The sequence below is a fragment of the Sciurus vulgaris genome (assembly GCF_902686455.1).
Source record: "Sciurus vulgaris genome assembly, chromosome: 17".
NCBI classification, from domain to species: domain Eukaryota; kingdom Metazoa; phylum Chordata; class Mammalia; order Rodentia; family Sciuridae; genus Sciurus; species Sciurus vulgaris.
The window spans coordinates 36438245-36455052 of record NC_136478.1 but is presented as its reverse complement, the minus strand read 5'-3'; the positions used below and the strand labels follow the sequence as shown (position 1 = coordinate 36455052).

Sequence of the window (16808 nt, the reverse complement as noted above, 5' to 3'; positions counted from 1 at the left end):
GTTTTCCTAATTATTCTTTCCAAAGATTCATCACTTATGTATAAAAATGCATTAGATTTATGTGCATTGATCTTATATCCCGCTACTTTACTGAATTCACTTATGAGTTCTAAGAGTTTTCTGGTGGAATTTCCTGGTTCCTCTAAGTATATAATCATATCATCAGCAAATAGGGATAGTTTTCTTTATCTTTTTGAAAAAGTTGAAATTCTGTTTATGTGTTTATATTGAGTCTGACATGTTGCATATTGATAACTGTCACTAAGTGTGGTGTTCTTAGGTGAGTTATACTAGCATAAAGTAATATCTTTGTCCAGGAATAATAGACCAAAATAATGAATGTAAATTTAAATAATATATGAAACCTGTGAATAGGAAGTCTAGAAATTTTGTTCCTGGTGTTGATTCTGTTTGTACCTAACTCTGAATTCTTTAGCAAATTGAGACTTTCTTCCATAAACCAAGGGGCTTAGACCAGATGCTAGTTACATTCATTTCTGCTTTAAAGTATTATGACAATTAATTAATGACTGTCAGGAGAGTTAGGGGAGAGTGTATGGTTAGGTTTTGTAGTCTAGACTGGGAGATTTTATGGCAAATTTTGCAAAATACAGAATTGGTTGAGATTGCCCAGAGTTGAGTTGATGAGGTGATTTGTCTTTGGATTTGTCTGTACAATAATGCAAGGTTCTTTTTTTTTAAATTAATTGTTTTTTTTTTTTTTTACAGACTGCATATTGATTCATTTTACACAAATGGGGTACATCATTTCATTTCTATGGTTGTACGTGATGTAGATCGGTACCATTTGTGTAATCATACATGTACATAGGGTAATAATGTCTGTCTCATTCCACCATTTTTCATACCCACCTCCTTATGTCCTTCTACATAATATAAAGTTCCTCCATTCTTCTCTCACTCCACCCCCCATTGTATATCATCAGCACTTATCAGGGAAAACATTCAGCCTTTGGTTTTTTGGGATTGGCTTATTTCACTTAGCACGATATTCTACAATTCCATCCATTTATCTGCAAATGCGATAACATTATTCTTCTTTATGGCCGAATAGTATTCCATTGTGTATATATACCACAGTTTCTTTATCCACTCATCTGTTTAAGGTCATCTAGGTTGTTTCCACAATCTAGCTATTGTGAACTGAGCTGCTATAAACATTAATGTGGCCCTGTTACTGTAGTATGCTGATTTTAAGTCCTTTGAGTATAAACCAAGGAGTGGGATAACTGGGTCAAAAGGTGGGTCCATTCCAAGTTTTCTGAGGATTTTACACACTGCTTTCCAGAGTGGCTGCACCAATTTGCAACTCCACCAGCAATGTGAAAGTGTGCCTTTTTCCCCACATCCACGCCAACATCTATTATTGTTTGTGTTCTTGATAATAATGCTGCCTTGTACTGTTGTTTTTCACTTCCTCCTCACTAAGTATTTTGCTGAGAATGTTGTGTAGTGCAGGCTTTCTATTTGTAAATTCTTTTAACTTTTGTTTACCATGGAAAGATTTTATTTCATCGTCAAATCCAAAGGTTAGTTTTGCTGGGTATATGATTTGTGGTTGGCATTTTTGTTTTTTCAGACCTTGAAATACATTGTTCCAGGCCTTTCTTGCTTTTAGAGTCTAGGCTGAGAAATCTGCTGATATCCGTGTTGGTTTCCCTTTATATGTAATCTGATGTTTTTCTCTTGCCATCTTTAAAATCCTATCTTTATCTTGTATGTGAGAAATTTTCACTATATTTGTCTTGGTGTGGATCTGTTGTGATTTTGTGCACCTAGTGTTCTGTAAGCCTCTTGCATTTGATTTTCCATTTCATTTTTCAGGTTTGGGAAATTTCCTGATATTATTTCATTGAACAGGTAGTTCATTTCCTTGGTTTGTATCTCTGTGCCTTCCTTAATCCCAATAATTCTTAAATTTGGTCTTCATGATATCCCATTATTCTTGGAGGTTCCGTTCATGTCTTCTTACTATCTTATCAGTTTGGTCAACTTTATTTTCAAGATTAAATATTTTGTCTTCATCTAGATTCTGTCTTCCATGAGATCTATTCTGTGGATGATGCTTTCCATTGAGATTTTAGTTTGGTTTTATGTTTCTTTCATTTCAAGTATTTTTTTTTTCCAGAATCTCTATCTCTTTATTAAAGTGTTCTTTTGCTTCCTGCATATGCTCTTTTATCTGTTTATTGGCATGACCATGCATTGCCTGCATTTGCTGTCTTATCTTTTGCTTCGCGGATCGTTTTAATTATGCAGATTCTAAACTCTTTTTCTGTCATTTCTACTACCACGCTGCCATTGGATTCTATGAAAATAGTATCTTGGTTTGTTAGGGATACTTTCTTCCCTTCTTTTTTCATGTAGTTTATGTATATTCCTCTCTAGCAATGAAGATCTGAGGTACTGAAGTTTCCCCCTGCAGGCTTATTGTGTCCCTGCAGTTTTCCAGTACTTCTCCTTTGAAGTGGAGATCAATTCTGGATCACCTTAAAATGCAGCTTCTAGGATAGGACCTTAGAATATGCAATCCTAACAAGCTCCCAGGCAAAGCCTTTATTACTGATTTTTGGCCTGCTCCCTGAGGAGTGAAAGTCTATGTATAACAATGTACTTGTTGACTAGCAGTCCTTTGTAATATCCTCATCTCTTCTCTCTCTTTTAATTTAGACTATAGATCTTAGGCTCTAAAGTGTCTTCATGTCCCCAATCTTGAACTTAGTCTGTGTATAAATATGTCATTTTCTGCATCCCTTTTCCCATTGAGCAACCCTACAGTTACTAAATGCAACTTGGATGATTTTGGCAGCCACTGTTCACCATTATGGCTTTCTGCTTCTGATGGTTTGCTGGTCTACTCCGGGCCTTAATTTCTGACTTAGATTTACATGGCTCCCATTCTTTTACTCAACTGAACCCAGTTTAGGGCTTCTATTTTTATACCATTGCTGTGCCTGATAACATAAGTTGACTTCTCCAACAGATGTATTGAAAGTGACTGCACATGACATCTCTTTTCCAGTCTCTTCATCACATGTTCCCATCATTATAGTAATTGCACTTGGTGATCTCTTTCCATTGGGAGCTCTGCTTTGAAATGTGGTGTCTTACCTCCATGTTCAGGGTGTTGCCTAACCAATTGAGTGGAATTGAGAGGTGTAATTGGTCAGCACTAGAAGTTAAGGTGATCTTCAACCCCCGCAGGCCAGTGTCTTTTTCCACAAGTGTTCCTTTGAGAAACTGAAATTCTGATTGCTTGAATGTCTTTTGAGGGACTCTTGGGTGGGTGTGGATAGGGTTCCTTTTAGCTCTTTTACATCTCATGCAACTTATTTAAAACAAAATCATGCCAGTCAACACTGGTTTGGGAAGACTTTTTCCCCTAGATAAATCTGTAAGAGAAGTTTTACCAATCTTACATAATAAACATAAGAATGAGGATAGATGGTAATTTTCTTTGAAAAGTAGAAGCAGCAAGTAGTATTCAAATGAGCTACAAAACACTAACAAGTTCAAGAGTGATTTTCATTATAGTTTTATGTTATAGAGGTAGTTTTGTTTGCAGTAGTATAAGCTGAATACCTTAAATATTCATTGTCGTGACTCTAGTCTTTTTTTTTTTTGCTATGATAAAATCCCTATAACTAAATTATAATGCAAATTAAAGTACAGCAGAATTTTAATAGCTTCAGTGTTCACCCAGAGTCACATTCTTATAGTTTTATATTGCATAAAAAACTAATATTCATAAAAATATGGCAGAGTCAAGCTATAGATAGAAGAGACATGAAACATTTTAAACCAAACTAGATAGTTTGAATAGTGTATTGTGTGATGAATTAGAACTTAAATGATATCTATTTTAGTATTCTAGTTCTCTAATTTTAAAGTATATTTTAAAAAGTAGATTAATTTACATTTTAATATCTTCATTATACAGTGTGTAATGGTCACAGCAGACTAGTTACATTTCCATCTCCTTAACCTTTTATTTAATATTTTTAAAAAATTTAACTGATATATTAAAACATAAAAATTTTACGTGTTCTTGGAGTACCATGTGATGTTTCAGTCATTCTACACTAATTAATAAGCAATTTGATTTCACTCCCCAAAGTCTTGAATTGCTTCATCTCTTTATGCTTTTCTGTTTTTCTGTTGACTGTTGGATGTAGCTAGGTTTGGAGGATGTTAGTGACTTGTTAGTGAAATTAAGGTTAACTCTGAATAGTCATGCTTCAGAAATCATTCATTTTGGGTATAAAATTTTGCGAGAAGATCTGTTAGGATCATTCCTGTGTAGTGCAGGATCATATTTTAGTAGAACGTTTCTCCCTCTTCCATACTTAAGTCATACTTCCCTGTGAGAATAAAGTGGTTATAACTCCTGCATCAACCCAGGCAGATTTAAGTCATATTTATTCCACTCAATTATATTTTTCTCTTTCTTAAAAATTACCAGTTGTTTAATTTGCTGATTTAGGAATCACTATATGGGCCATCCATCCTTGCATTGAACAAAAGAATCTGATGTTAACTTGACAAAGCTAATTAATCAAGAATTTTTGGGCTGGGGTTGTAGCTCAGTGGGTAGAGTGCTTGTGTAGCATGTGTGAGGCACTGGGTTCAATCCTCAGCACCACATATCAGTAAGTAAAGTAAAGATCCATTGACGACTAAAAAATTATTTTAAAAAAGAGTTCTTGATTTCCTGTTTTGTGGCCAATCCTGTCCCGAGTGTGTGAGATGACAGAGTTTAAGATGGGGAAGGGAGGGCAGTTAGTATTTAATATGTACCCTGCTAGTTGTTTTACTTAAAATATTTTAACTCTCACACCTACCCCATGAGGTTATATAATTTCCCTCCACTTTTTAGTTGAGAAGGCCTAGCTCAGGCAGACCCCAAGTCCTGAAAGTTATTAAATGATTCAGCTGTGATTGTAACCCAGTTTTTTTTTCCTGTTTTCAAAACTCATATTCTTTCCATAGCCTCTTAGGTATTAAGACAGTCTTCCTCAAAGAGTTTGTTGATATTCCAGGGCCCAGGGTAGGAGTGGGTCAGGTGACCTCTTCTTTACTTGATTGAACCTTAGATTAATCCTATTCACTTAAGAGTGAAAAGTAGTTGCAAAAGAGGTGACTTGGGTTCTGCAGAAAAGAAAGCTTGATTAGGTAATGATTGTGTGGTAGGTGGGTCTTTCTAAAAGGCAGTTCCTTTACAGGCCTTCAGTACAGCATTGGAACACATTTCTGAAGACTAAAGGTTAAACAGAAGTAGAGTGTAGGAAAGATGAATGCCATCTGCCTTGCTTTGTTTGGTCTATGTTCTACTTCAGTGTATTTTGAGGAGATGAAAATTAACTAGCATTTGTTTTCCAATAGTTTGAATCTTGAATTTCCTTCAAAGGCCAGTGTATTAAAGGCTTGGTCACTAGCCTGTGGTGCTTTTGGGAGGTATAACCTTTGGGAGGTGGAGCCTAGTGGAAGGAAGTAGTGTCAGTGGGAGAGTGCCATTGAAGAGGATATTAGGACACTGGTATCTTCCTTAGTCTTTGCTTCCTGTCCATCAGAAGGTGAACAGGACTCCGTAGCTGTGTGCTTCCTCCATTATGTCCTGTACCAGCACAGGCCCAAAGCAACAGGGTCAAGTGACTATTGATTGAATACTCTGAAACTGCAAGCCAAAATAAACCTTTCCTCCTTTTAAATTGATTGATTATCTCAGGATTTTGATATAGCAATAGAAACTTGGTTAACAAACCTATGAACTTTTATACTGTCTTTCAGATGTATTTCTACTTTCCGGTTATAAACATTTTAATTTATGGTCAATTTATACTAGTGCAAGTGAACCTAAACTATTTTGCTAATTCATAGCTTATAGTGATTTTAAAAAATATTAAAATTCAAGACTTCCTCTAATCATATTACTCTACAATATGATATCAGGACAATTTTTAATTAGTAATAATACCATTCATATTTAATGCACTGTTGAATTTTGCCAAGACAAGAATATAGAATAGGCATCATCAAAGTGTAAATGATAAATGTAAATGGTTCCAGTCCATTTTTTCAAAGTGCCAAATGACTTGAAAGTGTTGAATAAAATAGGACACAGCAAAATTCCTTCATCACAGTTTTATCACTATAATAACAAAAGACATAATAAATTTAAATAGTTCTTATGAAGATAGAGTGTGCTTTATAGTAAAGTTCTTTTCTTTTCCATGTAATTCATTTAATAGTGAACTAAGACTATCATTTGAGTTTTAAGAGTTTGAAATTTAAATTATTCACCTATAGTATAAGTATGAAATAATAACCTTTAGTTTCTCTTGCAAAATCTTATATGTGCAGATTAGTATTATTCCTTATAAAGCAATCCACTTATAAGACTACATGTGTATGTTCAGATGATACTGCCATTGTTCAAATCATTTTTAATCATCTCCTTTTGTGATTTCACTCATATCCCTTTTTATAAGCAATAGAAGAACAGAATAGGATAAACGAATTGAATAGAAGAGAATAAGTTGAATTACTTTATGTTCACAGTTTACACTATTGATGAGAGTCTTACTTCATCTGCCTTGCCTAATCAACTTATTCATTGCAGCTGATTCTAAGGAACTTTTGGCAATGTTCAGACTTTAGAGGATGGTGGTTTTATTTGTTCAATAAATATTTGTTAAGTACTCACTGTGTGACAGCCCCTATTGGCACCAAGGTTAATACAGTGAATAAAACAGTCATGGTTGAGAACATTAAATAACTTTTTTCTATTTCTGAATGCAATTTTTTTTTTCTCAAAAGAAGTTCTAAAAACTTTTTGGAATATTTGAATTGTTGGAATGTGACTTTGACGTCACAGAAATCATACAAAATTATAATATATTATAGAAAGGTACTCTACTGGACTATAAATAAGAGGAGAAAATGAAATAACTAATTGAGTGATTGGTATTCATAAGGTCAACATGTGAAACATCAACCAAATTTAATATCCTTAAATAGATTTTATGGGCCATGCTCTTTCTCTAAAGGTCACTGGAAGAACTTAATACCTTTTTATTAAAAATAAAATGGGAATGGTGGAATGGCCTTTTCACATCTTATTTGGATAAGTTGAATAGGCAAATTTTACTTCCTTTTTATAAAAGTGTAATTCATATTTGCCAGTTCATACTTTAAAATGTTTCTTACCCAGCTTACTCTTTTCCAGAGAGAACATGCAATTAAAATCTTGAGGGCTCAAATTAACTCTAATAATAGATAGGAGTCATTAAGTAGAAGTATGTATATAAGTATATACATATATACATATTTTGGAGCAGTGTATTGTTTAAGGCAGAAAATGAAAGCAAGAATTATTTCTTCTCAGTAAAGCATTTTTTGGAGGCTGTATAATGTAAGGAAAAGAATACTCCAACAGTTCTCTTTAGAGAGCCCTGTGTTCAAATTTAGACTGCTGTTTTTTAACTTCTGTGTGCCTCAGTTTGGTAACAACCTCATAGCTTGGTAAGAACTTTGAAATGGGATCATGTGTATAATTATGTATAGTGGTTAGGCATTCAGATTTCCTTTTACTACTTCTAAAAATTATTCAAGTAACAATAAATATCTTCTTACATAATACTTAAACCAAAATATATGCAGTAAAAATCCCACTCCTCTCCCTAGTGGTAATCAATTTTAACCATTTGTTATATATCTTTCTAGGCTTTTGAAAGTACTTAATTGTCTGTACATTTGCAAACATTATACATTGAGTTATTATTGCTTAGTGTTGCAACACATAGGACCAAGCTGTATGTATCTTATTCTATAACTTTATACATTTTCACAGTTTTTGAAAATCTTTTGTGATATTGCAGCTATATCTATTGCATTCCCTTAACCATTTCAAGGTACTTCATTGACAAAAATGTCATAATTTATTCCTCTATTGAGGATATGCTCTTTATTGTTTTAAATTTCGGTGCATGGTGGAATTAAACAGAAAAGAAAATGAGTTTAAACTTTGTTTCTAAAGTCATCTATAGTTTATTCAAATCACTTAACTCTAAAAGTTAACATGTATTCATTGTAAAGTGAATAAGATGAGTTTTCCAACTTCTCTAATCCTAGAAATCTTGCTGAGGAGATGAGACTTCATTAAATTTGAGCAATAAGAACAGAGGGGTAACTTCTGAGAATAAATTTATAAACTGGGTAACAAGTTCCTGAAATACATTTTTGTTAGCTTCTCTCCTTTTCCTTCTTTCCTACAAAACACTTATCGTCATCTACCGTGTAGCTGACTATCCCTATTATTGATCTGCTTCCAGTGTAAATGCAGATAACACACTAAACAAATAGTGAAAATCAAATTTTTTGTGACAAGAGCTGTCATCAAGCTATTTACTAAATGTTGTTAGATACAGATGATAGTGGGAATTCAAGAAGGCCTCTCCATAATCATGTAATTCACCCAATTTAATAAATATTCCTTGTGAACTTCATATGTGCTGGCATTAGGGATACGAATTTGAAGATGTATTTGAGTAATTTGTTCCTTCTGTAGCAACATTCTTCTAGTTTATATCAGTGGAAGAATTAAGGGAAATTTTAAAATGGAATTCTCTGAAGTTATTGAAATAATTTAAATTTCAAAGTTGTTGAAAATACTTAATATATAGATACATAGGACAAATATTAATTATTGTTCTTTGTGAACCCTTGCTATCTTAGTAGCTCAAAAATTAGCATTTTAATAATTTATTGATAAGCTAAAGTGTTATTTGCATATATGCTGTATTGTTATATTTATATGTCAAGCTTGCTCTCTTTTGGTTTTTCATGCCTACTCTTGTCTATACCCGTGCCTACTTTGTCTATACTCTTCCTTTCCTCTTTACCGTCCTATATTCATATGTGAGTACAAGGATCATATAATTCCATGAAATTATGGAACTATTTAATTCTCTACAGTGGATATACTCCTGTAAGTTAATGCAGAAGAGTCTTAAGTTGGAGTCATTAGAATTGGTGAATTTCAGCGTACTCTGTCCTTAAAGTTAGATAATCATTAATAAAACACAACTAGGAGATTCTGGTTAATTCTTTCCTTAAGCTAAGATTAGTTTGTGTATTTTTCTGCTAGCACCCAAGACCCAAATAAATGTGAAAGTATATTGTGAGTATTTTAATTTCAAGTGTCAGTATCCAATATTGAGTAATATATAGTGTTTTTTTAAATCAAAATCAATGCATCAGAATTTTTGCAGATATTAATACAACTGTATATAAAGCTCTGATTTAAAGCTATTTGTAAATATCATATGTCTATAATAAGTTTGAAATCCTGCCTACAATTTTTCTATTTCTGAGAAAACATAAGTTGGCTAAATGCTACATTATTAGAGTTACTTGAGATTTTTATGTGGCTTTCAGGAATTAAGTTTTATTCTTTCAAGAGGAAATGGTATTTTTGAATCCTGTAACTTGGGATGTACTTTGCTATGACTTAGCATAAAATGGTCAATACCTGGAAAATATTTTATAACCTTTATAACCATGAACTTCTTAAAAATTATGGAATACATTACTTGTTTTAAAAGCAGTTTAGAAAACAAATTTTCAATAAATGAAATACCTAAGTGTAAAATTTTATTTCTTTACGCACAAAAAAAAAAAAAACAGCAGGAAACTGAGATAACTGTAATAGCCAGGGATTGTTAAAAAACATTTGAAACAGGAAAATTAGAACTAAGTGAGAAAAAATATATGTATTTGACTATTTACATTGGTTTCCTTAGAAAGTTTAAGGAAAGTTATTGTAATGGGAATATTGAATAAACACTAAACATACATTATATAAAGAGTTCTTAGAAATTCATAGCGAAAAGACAGCAATCAATAGCAGCAAATGATAAAAGGATGTAGACAATTCACAGAAGAGCAAATCGTGATGTCCAGTTTGTAAGGATTCTCAAACTCACTGATAGCATGAAAGAAACAAGTTAAGTAAAACTTTTCTTTTGGCACTGGATATTGAATTCAGGCCCTTGTTCATGCTAAGTGCATTTTCCACCACTGAAGTTACATGACCTGCCCTCATCCCCTGGATAAATTTTTAAAGAAAGGGATTATGCATTTTTTTAGTCATTTGAAAAATGCATTTGCCATTATTTTGTAAAAATTAAACTTATTTAATTTAATACTGCTTATGGAAACTTAGACCAGAGGTAGATAAATATCTGTATACAGGGCCAGATAATAAATATTTTAGGTTTTTTGAACATGTGATTTTTCTCACAAATACTCAATTCTGTCTGACATCACTGAATACAAAATTGGGAAAAGATATGTTGTAATGTGCCTGTATATGGTATTTTCAGTGTATAGACATCAAGGTGAAAATAAACTTAAGAATATGGATAAAAGTAAAATAGTAAAATAGGAAGTGGTGAAGTTTGAATCTTCATTACTTTTATTTTTCATGTTTATTTAATTGGAAGTTTATAAAATTTAATTTTAAGTAATGACTGTGTTGACAGCTATCTCCCCAAATTCCTAGAAATTTAATAATTGTGCTCTCTCCAGTTGGTACTAGTTGACTTCAGCATATCATTGGCTCTACCTGTGTGAAAGCAGTATTGTTTATGATGGCAAGAACAGGAAACAAATTATATTCCCACTGATGAGGAAATAGTTTGTTTTTGTGTTTACACCATGGAATATAAAGCAACGGTTAGGAAGAACCATTGCCTTCAAGTGATTCTCATGTATTGTTAAATGAGAGTTGCAAAATATAAGGATGACCCTACATCATGATCCCATTTTTATAAGACTGGCAACAACATAGTCCCCTCATTTATTCACATGCGTTTGATTATGACTATATAGACATTGACAAAAGTATGGTTACCTTGGAATGAGAACATGAAAGGGCTAGTGGTCCTTTCATGTAAACAACAAAAAAGATTATTGTCCATGACCAAAACAGCATATGTTATGATTCTATGTGTGGTAAATTTTGTTTCTAATTATTGCACCCAGAAATGCCTTAGAGGAATGCACCAGAATGTTAACAATGATTGTTTTAGAGTGATAGAACGTTGTCCTTTTTTTAAAAATCTGAAATAATTTCACTTGAGGAAGAAAAATGAGAATATAATAATCATAAGGATTCAGATTTATAATAAAATTTTCAATTTTGTGAAAGGACACACTTGATTCAGTTTGTAAAAAAAGTTGTTAGTGATACATCCTTTATTCACCTAGACCCTTTCATGTATATCCCTTCAAAAATTTAAAACATGTTCATTTTCCCATTTTACAACTATGAGTATTAAGTATGACTGTATCTGTGTACATGTTTATAATTTTATGCCTTTCTATATTTCATTTTTCTGTATATGATAATTCATTATTTGAAATTGCTAACATTTTCAAAGTTGAAAGGCAGATGTCCCTGTTCTTTGAGCTCCACAGGGGGACTGAGTTTTCTTGTCATTTGTATTTTAAAATACTCCACAACTCTCTACCTTCTGTTATTTTTACTCAAAACTTTAGCTTGCCTTTACACTTAAACTGTAAACATTGGTATCCTGCCAAATATATGATCCAGAATCTTATGAATACTTTATATATTAATTGGATGAATAAATAAAATAATATTTATGTTATAACTATATATGGAGAAACAATAAAGCTACCCCAAGGATCATAAACTCTTGATGAATAAACATTTTTTAATGTGTTAAAGAGCTTTGAATCATATAATGGAAAATATGATGCCAAAATAACAGACTATTGCTGTCATAGTGCTTTGCTCAATAGTTTTCCATCTCTTAGAAAATTTCTTATTGAAAATTCTTTTTTATTCTCTTTTTACTATTTGAATTACCAGTGCAATTTGTTACTTCTGAAGAGCTACTTCATAACTCTTAGCAACCTTCTTCGTGTTTCATAGTACAAGTTCACAAAGTTTATACTTTTTTTAAGGTTTATACTCTTTCTTAATATTCTTTGGGGCTCATGGAAATGTCTTAGGAAAGAACTTCTTTAATCTGCTTGTTAGTAAATAGCTCTTCCCTACTTCAAAATAAAGCTGTGATATTTTTCTTCAACTTTTGCCTGTTGTTTTTTTTTTTTTCTATTTCTCTCTTGTGTATCCTTGATAATAATGTGTTGTGAAATGAATATTTTACAGGTTATATTTTTCTTTATTTTTTATTTGTTGATGGACCTTTATTTTATTCATTTATTTATATGCGGTGCTGAGAATTAAACCTAGTGCCTCACACATTCTAAACAAGTGCTCTACCACTGAGCCACAACCTCAGCCTCCAGGTTATTTTTCTAAACAAGGAAATTAACAGGTAAAAAAATCAGATTGGGATGTTTAAATTCATTTTACAGACTTGTTAACTAATAAATTTTGTTTTACTTTGTTATGTTTGGATATAGACATAAAGTAGAAAAAGAATAGAAATGAAAAATGTATGCATACATATTTATTTCATTTTAAACCTTGACCATTTATTAGAATTACCTGGAGTTTTTTTCATCTTCTTAATTTTGTTGGTAATTCTTTGCTTTCTTATTCACATTTTTATTTCTACTAAAGCTTCTTAGATGTTGAATGCTTAAATAAAATTGTTACCATCAATTACTTGTTATTTGACATGAGATTTTTTTGATAGTGTTCACCATAAGTTGGATGGAACATCTTTGCTTAATTTCATGTAGTTACTGAAGAAGTAGTACTGTGGTGATCACTAAAATGTTAACATTTATTTAACTAAGCTATTCTTAACTCAGCGTGGGCTTTCTTTGAATATTAGGAAGATACAAAGATAATCTTGATTTTTAGTAAATCAGATAATTTAACTTTTATACTTTCTGCTCTACTTTGTATATCCACTTCCCTTTTCCACCCCCCTTTTCCCCTTGCTTTTTTTCATTACTGGGGATTGAACCAGGACCATGAGTTATATCTCCAGCCCTCTTTTCTCTTACTAAATAAGTATTTTCTTGGGAAGTAGGATTTTCTCTTTCTTTTATATTGTTGCCTGTAAAAAAAAACAAATCCATTGGTAATTTTTTTTTTTTTTTTTTTTAGAAAAATTAGATGACAGAATCATAGTTCTACTGAACAAATCCTTGTTACTCTTTCTGACATTAGGATGTTAGAGCCCTCCATCTTGAGTTCTTATTGGGAACTTACATTTGGTTAAGTGGAAAATAGGGTTGTGTTCTATTCAAGATGTTCAGTCATTGCACTTCTTGGGCCAAGTACATTTGTCATGTATGCCTCTCTACAAGTTCAGCATGATGACCCCAGACTCGGAAGCAAGGGAATAGCAGTTCTTTTGCCTAGTGTTGCCTAGAACTTCTTAATCCATCTAAACTGACTAGAAAGCACCAGACAATATTGGTTTTCTGACTTCCCTCACACCCTACAGTTAAGAAGTTATTAAAAAGGGGGGTCATGACATCACACTGTCCCTACCCTGACCATTCATCTGTGTCTCTTCCTGACTTTAATCATCATAGCTTCCCACTGTTGCACAAACTGTTGAATCTTCATTCTTTCTCTGGAGAGCTGCTGACCATCTTTCTTAAAAAAAGATTTGATGATTTCCCATACTTAGAGCAAGGTTCAGATAGTGCTTGTTGAAACCTTAGGAAACTCTTGACCATCTCCTCAGCTTAGATATTTGTCTTCTAAATGAGACTTTATTCAATAAAGGGTGTGTATGAATGGTGGGGGAAGAGATTGAAAAGTACTCACAGACTGGCTTAATACACATTCACACTCCTTCAAAGCTAATTTCTTATTTCATTTGTCTTCCCAGTGATTGCCCAATAATAATACAGTACTGTCCAGCATACTGGACTACCCACCTTGCCTAGAAGAGGTCATTGTCTACAGTGGGAGTATGAGGGGAAGCTCTTGCCATAACATATATGCTGTGGTTGCTGTCATGTACAACTGTTGCTCCTTCCTATCATAGTTACTCTTCCTATCATAGTTACCTCTTCACTGTTTCTCACTATATTTAAGAGACTTAACATTAAATTCACCTTCTTTGTGAATACCAAATGGGATGAATTTCTCTTGTTTATTTTTGGAAATATTTCTGAAAGATACACTCAGAAACCAATACTGACCTTGAGACTTCTATTCAGTATTATGTTTTCATTTTGCTGAGAATCTAAAAATAAAATTTATCAGTTTAAAAATATTTTAATCCATTTAATCTTAGATGTAATAGCACTAGTAACAAATTTTTTAACCAAAAATCATGATATAAAATTAAAACTATCATTCAAAATCAATTCACCTACTGTGGTAATGCAGATTGATTTTAATTTGGAATATTTGATTTCATAGTAACATGCATTTTCTGTAATCCATATTATTTACCTAACTGTAATGAAAGTATATATTCAATTGGATAACTTTATTTTTCATGTGTAAGGTAAAATACTAGGTCTGCTAATAGAGATTTAAAATAAAAACAAAAATGTTATTCACTCACAATCCTTCTCCCCTGCAAAGGTGTCCCCTTTAATGTTTTTGAATACATATAATTTATAATTTGTGAATATTTGTACCTGATATTACTTTTTTTCCTTAGTGGACGATTTGTACCTGATATTACTTTTTTTCCTTAGTGGACGAGTTTCACTGGTGTGTGTAGTCTCCCAGAGCTTAATACTTTACTAGCTAGCAGTGGCTTTATTATTCCTTCCTAACTTCCAGGCTGCTCATACACTCATACCTGCCTGGAGCTGACTGGATACAAGAAGGCAACATATCTGGGCCCTTGATTTCTGTGCGAGAGGCAAGGAGTCCTGTTGATTTTCTGTCTATGTTAGATCTCTCCATTCTTTACTATGGAACCATTCTGGTTGGTGCCATTAGAAAATGTCTTCACTCAGAGAAGGTTATTTCCTCCTCCTTGTTTTTATCTATAAATCATCTCTTTCAACAGAAGATAATGGGATTGTTACCTGAATGTGTGAGTTCTTTCCTTTCTCACTTCATTATGTGGCCTGTTTGCCTAAAATTAAGGGAATTCCCAATAATCTGCCCTAAAACTAGCATAGGAAACATAACAATTTTATGAATATAAGTGGTTTAATTTTCTTTAACATCAGAATCTTAGTAAATTGTAGAATTATTTTTCTGCTGTGTTATCAGAGTATATGGTATGCATTACCTGAATCCAAAGGTGGTTTCTTTGTGATCTTGAGATGTTGATGATTTGTGAGTGCTTTTATCAAGAATAGACAGTACTTAGGCTGATGGTTGAAGGTTCAGATATCTTTCTTTCAGTCAGTAGTTGAGAAAGTGTACTAGTCAAGTGAACAATTTTCTGTACCCATTTTGTAGAAAATTATTATGATTTTTGTGTGTTCTGTAGCTTTTGAGCAGCATGCTTCCTAATGACTTAGAGTAGTTTTCATGGCTGAGAAGTAGAAATGATCTCTGCTTAAAATCCAGATAATAAGGTAAGACTATTATTTACATAGGAGAAAGTGGAGGCTTAAGAATTTCAGTATGAAATTATGGAGTGCATGACTTTGGAACATGTGAGCATTATCTTTTTTTCCTTGAGGTTCTTGGAGTATGATCATTTGACAGAAAATTCCCTGGTGACTCATTAGCATAAGGAATCAGGTTTGAATTTAAGGGCATGTATTTCTCAATAATGAGAAATTACTGAACTGGTGGCTACTGCATGAGTATTTGTGATATCTGAGTTGTTAGGATCAGTATACACATCAGATAGTTGGATCAATGAGTGTGAGAGTATCCTATGACATTTAGGACGCTTGCTTTTCTCTCCTTCTCTTACCAAAAGTTTTACCAATAGTGCAAGATGGTAGTTCACAAATAAAAATGAAAATTGTGTTGTTAAGTAGTATTTCTTTGAAGGTTTGTTTATAACTTTTGTTTATCTGGGGGAAAATGACTGAATATGAAGAGTTTTCATTTTTCTTTTAGGCTCAGTTTATGAACCTCTAAAAAGCATTAATCTTCCAAGACCTGATAATGAAACTCTGTGGGATAAATTGGATCATTATTACAGAATTGGTAAGCAAAACCTGAGGGAAACATGGTAGCTGTGATGAGTATTCACTGTGCCTTAGTTAGATTTTGTTTATTATATGAATGATGGTGTTCTGCCGTTTGGATGTTGGGTCACTTCAGTCCTTAGGTAGCAATGTATTCTAGTTGCACATCTGTACAAGGACTATAAAAGGAATCCAACAGATTGTATCTGACCCTTGAATAAGTTTACAACTGTCATCAATATCTTCTCTGTTTTTTAATCTTCCCAAGTATTACCAGATTTGTAAACTTGAGGGTGTTTCTTGATGAATACATTAATATTTCATATAAGCATTAACTTGCTTACTTACCTATATACAGTATCCAGGTAATAGTGAATTCTTTGTATCCATTTCTAACTCACTGAGATACAAGAGGTAATCTCAGGTTACTGTAATGGCAAATAATATAAACTTGGTTTGTCTGCTCCAGAGATGTGAATTTTTTTCTTCTATTTCAACCTCATGTGAACTTTACTTCCACTTAAACTTTTGGTAAAAATGGCATGCATTCTTATTTTCTTTTTCATTATATTTGTCGCATTACCTGACTAAAGAGAACTAATTACATTTTAAAAGGAAACAAATTATTTACTTTAGAGTATGAGGATCAATCATTTACTTTGTGAAAAATACTAAATACACTAGTATTCTGAAAAAAATTTTTATAATAT

At 32.6% G+C, this 16808-nt stretch overlaps 1 protein-coding gene across 5 annotated transcripts in view; it reads left to right on the top strand.

Annotated features, from left to right (window-relative positions):
• Positions 1 to 16808, top strand: part of PHKB (phosphorylase kinase regulatory subunit beta) — a 218620-nt gene that overhangs the window by 18876 nt on the left and 182936 nt on the right. For 4 of the 5 annotated variants that reach the window (XM_079117626.1, XM_079117624.1, XM_079117623.1 and 1 more), the window contains one exon: positions 16028 to 16117. In XM_079117626.1, coding sequence (XP_078973752.1) covers positions 16028 to 16117 — 90 coding nt within the window. Of the gene's footprint in view, positions 1 to 12250; positions 12390 to 16027; positions 16118 to 16808 lie in introns of those variants that run through there. The other variant, XM_079117627.1, reaches the window with a different exon arrangement.